Source organism: Teleopsis dalmanni, unplaced genomic scaffold (genome assembly GCF_002237135.1).
Source record: "Teleopsis dalmanni isolate 2A unplaced genomic scaffold, ASM223713v2 unscaffolded_contig_2029, whole genome shotgun sequence".
Taxonomy (NCBI): Eukaryota; Metazoa; Arthropoda; class Insecta; order Diptera; family Diopsidae; genus Teleopsis; species Teleopsis dalmanni.
The window spans coordinates 486-6,077 of NW_024033411.1; the positions used below are offsets into that span (position 1 = coordinate 486).

Sequence of the window (5,592 nt, forward strand, 5' to 3'; positions counted from 1 at the left end):
TCTCCACTATATTCATCTCAACATCTGTAATATATCACCTTCAAAATGTTTTTAATTTTTATTAAATATTCTCCTTTTGAACTTAAATTAATTCCTAAAATCAATACAAACTTGCATGTAATCCATTTTCATTTGTTAATTCCAGAAAATTCAATTTCCATTCAATAATATCGAATCTGCATAATTTAATTTCCAAAGCATAAACATGAAATCTGTACAAGCTATCGCGCTTATATGTCAAAGCAAGTTTATGCACCACTGTTGCCTTGATTAACATAAGCACTCACACAACCAAAGCGGCAACGCAATTAAACTCAATTGCACTCAACACCCATTAAGCTCAGAATGCTTTTCCAAAAGCGCTCGTCAGCGTTGTACGCTTATTGTTGCTATTTCTTCGTTTTCGTTTTCGTTTTTGTTTTCGTTTTCTTTATTTGTTTTTTTCTTTCGTTCGTTCTTTCGTTTTCTAATATGTGAAACATGAAAGACTGCAACATCAAAGTTGCTACCAATTTCTATTGTTGCACTTACTTCTCCTCCTTACCACATGCTGTAAGCTGTGTATAGCTGTGTATTGAGTTTACAGTGGTATTGCAGGGAAATTTGAGCCAAAGCCCACAAGCAATGTGCAGTTGCGTTGATTGAAGACAATTAAAGGTAAATTTTAATTTTTTTTTTTCATTTAAAACTTGTGTTCTTTTTGTAAGTGTGTGTGTGCGTGTATGTTAGCAGTACACTTGCCTTGAGTGTTTGGTGTGCTTATTTATTTTACATTTTTTGTTTTTGTATGGTTTTCATGTAATTTTCAAATTTCTTATTTGGACACTTGCATGAGTACACTAACACATATAAAATTGAATTGAGTTGAATTGAAAGCATTGAAATTGAAAACAATTGAATGCAATTGTTTGTTCAACTTCCTCACGTTTCATTTAAATAAATAATTTGCAAATCATTTTCGCCACAACTTAAGCACGTTGAGTTGAACATGCAACTCGTGTAGTTTTTGTGTATTTTATTTATTAGCGGGACGTGCGGCAAATGTGTTAAGTGTGCTGTGTGCTGTGTACTGTGTACTGTGTACTGTGTACCTCACTTTTATTAAAGAAATAATGCAAAACTTATAAAATATGCAATTCTGTGCAATCAAAATAAAACAAAATTAATTTTTGAAATTGCTTTGCCGCGCAAAATTTCATATGAAAATGCATAATGAAAATCAAATTATTGTGCATTATTCAAATTTAGTCGCAACGCTGTAACGCTGTAACGCCGTAACGCATTTGAAATTAAAAATTCGCATGCATAATGACAATTTTAATTTACATTTTAATTTTATTTACCATCGAAGTTGCATTTGCAGTTAGAATTGTTGCTGTAACCGCCCCTGTCACTGCTCCTGCTAGCAGCAGCAGTAATTTAGACAAATTACCATTGACATCGTCAAAATCGTTCACATCCAAACAAATGTCAACGTCAGCCATTTTTATGCCCAATTGCGATAAAGTCAATAATGTTGACATTGTTGTTGACAATTGTTGCAGTATTTCAAGTACGCAAATGCCTTTAAATTCTGCTCACACATATAGGAATGTTCCACATTTTCCAAATGGAACTCAAACCACCGAGAACACACATAGAAATATGCATGACCGAAATGCTTCAACTATTGATTTATTATCAGTTCTAGTGGGGGAACAAAAAATCACAGATGCTGCAACCGAATTATCATCATCGTCGTCAAATTCATCAGCAGCAACGCCAGTACCAACAACAGCAATTTCATCGGCTCAATCGCCAACTGCAGGAACAGCAACATCATCATATAAGTCTCAACGATTGCTAAAGCGTCCGAAACGTTATCTGTCATTTCCGGAAGGTTCAACATTAACAGTATGTGCTGCTCTGTTACACTTCAGCGTAGGCGTTGAAAATACTTTTTTTTTATTTTCATTAAATTGTGGAAATTTAAAAATTAAAACTTACAAAATATTAATCAGAAGCCATTGAGAAACAATAGTAATTTGACAGTGACAAGAGAATGAGTTTAATTGACATAAAATCGACTCATTTGGAAGTACGAACTTCTATCCGATGACTGTTAGATATTCACTTTTTCTACAAAAAAACGTGCATAAGTATATATAAAGTGTGCATATCACTAATATTTTTGCCGAAATAAGTATAAAAATGAAAGTAAATTAAAGTACTTTTATCAAAATAACATATTCAGTGGGCTAAATGAATATAATCTTTCAAAAAAATAAAATATACTCCTCTAAGTAGTACAAACCTTCTCTTTCTATTATTTTTTCCACCACTTTATATATAAATACATACACTGCAACAAATATAAACAATAATTAAAAAGCAAATAACATAACCCTGCCTCAGTTATTTGATCATTTGAACTTTTAGTATTCTGAATATGATTGTTTTGCATTTTCTAAACTAATTTTTTAATTAATTTAATTTCTAATTAATTTATTTTGTAAGCAATTTTCTAAAAAAATTCCCAGCATCATAATATAGTTGTGTTTTTTGCTAAAGAGAACTAAATAATTTTACGAAGTCGTAATTGATCGAAAATCGATCGAGACCCAGAACTGGTCTGCCTTCTTGGTAACACTAGTATTAAGAGTCTATAAACCTAACTTTTTAGATGATTTTATTTAAGAATCAATAAATTTATAGTTCACTTATATCTACTAAAATAGTGAGTCTTGAAGTTGATATGCCACTCAGTAATATCAGAATTGATAGCGAAAAAGTCGATTGTCTAGTTAGTAATACTACAATAGGATTGTAAACACATAAATCTTCTTGTAATAGATAATATTCTTTGAAATATTCTTTGAAAATCACACTGAAGTTCTTTCTACATTTAACAGTTTTGATGTCAAATCTAAATCTAGTATCTTTTGATCACTTTAAGATCTTTTCTACTATATAACACTAAATATTTATATAGGTGGCAGTTTGTTTTACTGTTGGAATCATCGGTAATCCACGATATGATTATATGAGTTTTGGGCTTAATTGGGGTACTGGATATGATTTACCCAATAATAGTTGGATTCTTAATCATTTACATGGGTTTTCACGTCACCCAGTTCCTATTGCAGCTTTACGTAGACGTACACGCCGTGCACTTTACCAAGAAGTAGAAATGTTTATTGACAAGTAATTCTACTTACAATTGTTATTTAAATTTATAACATATAGTTTATATATTGTGTATGTAATATTAATAAAATAATTTTTTTTATATTTTGTATAGCATGGGCTATGATGGAAGAGATTGTGTATTACGTGCTCTTTGTGAAAGTCGACAATTTTTCCAAAAACCGAAAATGGGCATGATTGGAGAAATGATGCGAGTTATTTTTAGGTAAGTAGAAATGGCTATTCTTTAATTCATTATTTTGTATTTATTTAAGCACATATTTTCAATATTATTTTAAAAAATTTTTAATACTTATTGATCATTTTTAATATCATTTATATTTTTATATAAAAAATATTTATGAAAAATGATTCTGTTATACTTATTTATTTTTATTATTCTTTTTTCTTCCTTCTTCCTTTTTCTTCCTTCTTTTTCAATTTCTTACTTCTTTTTCGTTTTAAAGTTCTTAATTAATTATAAGTTAAAGTCCTATACTTATTGTAAAAAAAATTATTTTTTTTATTTATTTGTTCAACACATCCTCTGTTTTGTTTTATCTTATATATTGCGTTCCCAAAGGTTCGATATATATTTATTTTCTTCTTTTATGCTTTTAATTTATTTCTATTATCTTCACCGTCTTTGTTAAATTTTTGTTATGCCAACAATTTATTACATATAACATTATCTTAAGCTCTAGAAGAATTTAGATGTTTCTCGTTTTCTTAAGTTCTTCAGTTCTTATATTTTTTGGGTTTCTCTGCTTTTCTTAGTTCACTTTTTTCTATCTGTATTCTTCCCTGTAATTACTATGTGAGTCTTGATTACGTATGTATTACATTAGAATGTTACAAAATCTATTTTTCTTCATTATAGTGATATTAGATTTTCTACTGTCTTTACTTCTTTTTCTCTCATAAAAATGGAAATTTTATAATAAATTTTAAATTTTAGTTTTAACACTTTCTATTAAATATATCTTTTATTGGTAGCCTTCCAAAACAGCGTTTATATACACGAGAACTACGTGAGAATCCTGGCATAGAAACGTACGATGAAGCATATCGAAATGGCCATGAGAACGATTGCGAAACCGAGTATAATTGTGACTTTTCGTTGCTTGAACTGGCTTTTGGAAAATATTCAACACCGCCTGAAAAATATTATTTTCAATAAATACTGTGAACTATAAGACATATTAAAAAAAAAAGTTTTTTTTTTGGAAGCTAATTTAATTCAATTTTTAATAAATTGAATGAAAAATGAAGAGAATAGGCAACAGTGACCCGGTCGTATATCCCGGTCGTGCTGCTAGAAACATTTTTTTTTTAAGGATATAAATAATACCATTATTATAGATAAATCATACCATAATTTCAGACACATTTAACTATTCGCCGATAGTATTTATCTGTCTCTAATACATGACCAATCATATGTTGGATTAATCCAAAATAATAGATCAACTGAAATATACATTTCTTAACACCTATTAGAATTTGCTGCATTTCTTTATATATTTTATATTTAGGTAAATAACTACAATTCTTTTAGATTTACACATGGTGATTGCACATATTGATTGAAACACATTTCCTTACTATTATCTATAGTACAACCGCCGATTCAAGTTTATGACTAATCGCCCATAATACGTGTTTAACTCTTTTGTTTGGATTAAGGCTTCTAAATATATTGAGGTGGCTAATAGTTGTTAAATCATAACAACTATTATATAGGTTTAGAGGTTTTTTTGTTGTTTATTGGAACAACCATCAACTTTGAATGTTTGGATCGTTCAGAAGTATTCACTGTAAGGACCCTGTTATACAATGTTATGATAACGTCAAACTTGAAATTGTTGTTTCAAAACACATTTTTAATGTATATTAAAAAATTGAGAATTTGAGAAAAAACGAAAATGGACTCAAATTTGATCACGGTGACGAGGTTTATGTCATTTTCGATTGATGAATCTGGTGTAACTTTTTCAATTGAAATTTACTTTTAGTATAATTTCCATTTAGGATTTGTAAATCTTGAGCAAAATGTGTAACACTCCAAATTAATTTATAACACTCTAGACATTTTGCCAGAGTAACAAGATTACCTTGAAATTAACAGCTGTTTTATACGATTTGACAAATAAAGGGTGATTTGATTCGATATATGGATTTATGAAAATTATAAATGTCTACTAAAACTACTACAAAAATATAATATTACTCTAAAAATGTTCGATTGGGCAACAAAATTTGACAGATAGAGGGTAAATCTTAATTGAGTTCAGCACCTCGTTTATATGTTATACATGTTATTTTTTCCATCTTTAATAACCTTAAATATGTAAAAATAATTCCAGTCATGAATTTTATGTATTCTCAAAGGTATATTTTAAAACTCATTACAAAAAATAATTGTAT

The 5,592-nt window shown here is 29.1% G+C and overlaps 1 protein-coding gene across 1 annotated transcript; it reads left to right on the plus strand.

Moving 5' to 3' along the window:
- Positions 1–1,482: 1,482 nt before the first annotated feature.
- Positions 1,483–4,347, plus strand: LOC119664486. The gene is made up of 4 exons (XM_038073961.1): positions 1,483–1,893; positions 2,972–3,183; positions 3,281–3,391; positions 4,162–4,347. The coding sequence occupies exons 1-4, from the start codon at positions 1,489–1,491 to the stop codon at positions 4,343–4,345; spliced, it is 912 nt and encodes a 303-aa protein (XP_037929889.1). The 5' UTR covers positions 1,483–1,488; the 3' UTR covers positions 4,346–4,347.
- Positions 4,348–5,592: the final 1,245 nt, after the last annotated feature.

What these genes read in the sequence shown, in the direction of transcription:
- LOC119664486 (XM_038073961.1), top strand. Translation starts at nt 1,489, where the DNA reads ATGCCCAATTGCGATAAAGTCAATAATGTTGACATTGTTGTTGACAAT. An exon ending in CGGAAGGTTCAACATTAACA is followed by an intron (nt 1,894 to 2,971) that starts GTATGTGCTGCT and finishes ATATTTATATAG; the next exon opens with GTGGCAGTTTGTTTTACTGT. An exon ending in GTAGAAATGTTTATTGACAA is followed by an intron (nt 3,184 to 3,280) that starts GTAATTCTACTT and finishes TATTTTGTATAG; the next exon opens with CATGGGCTATGATGGAAGAG.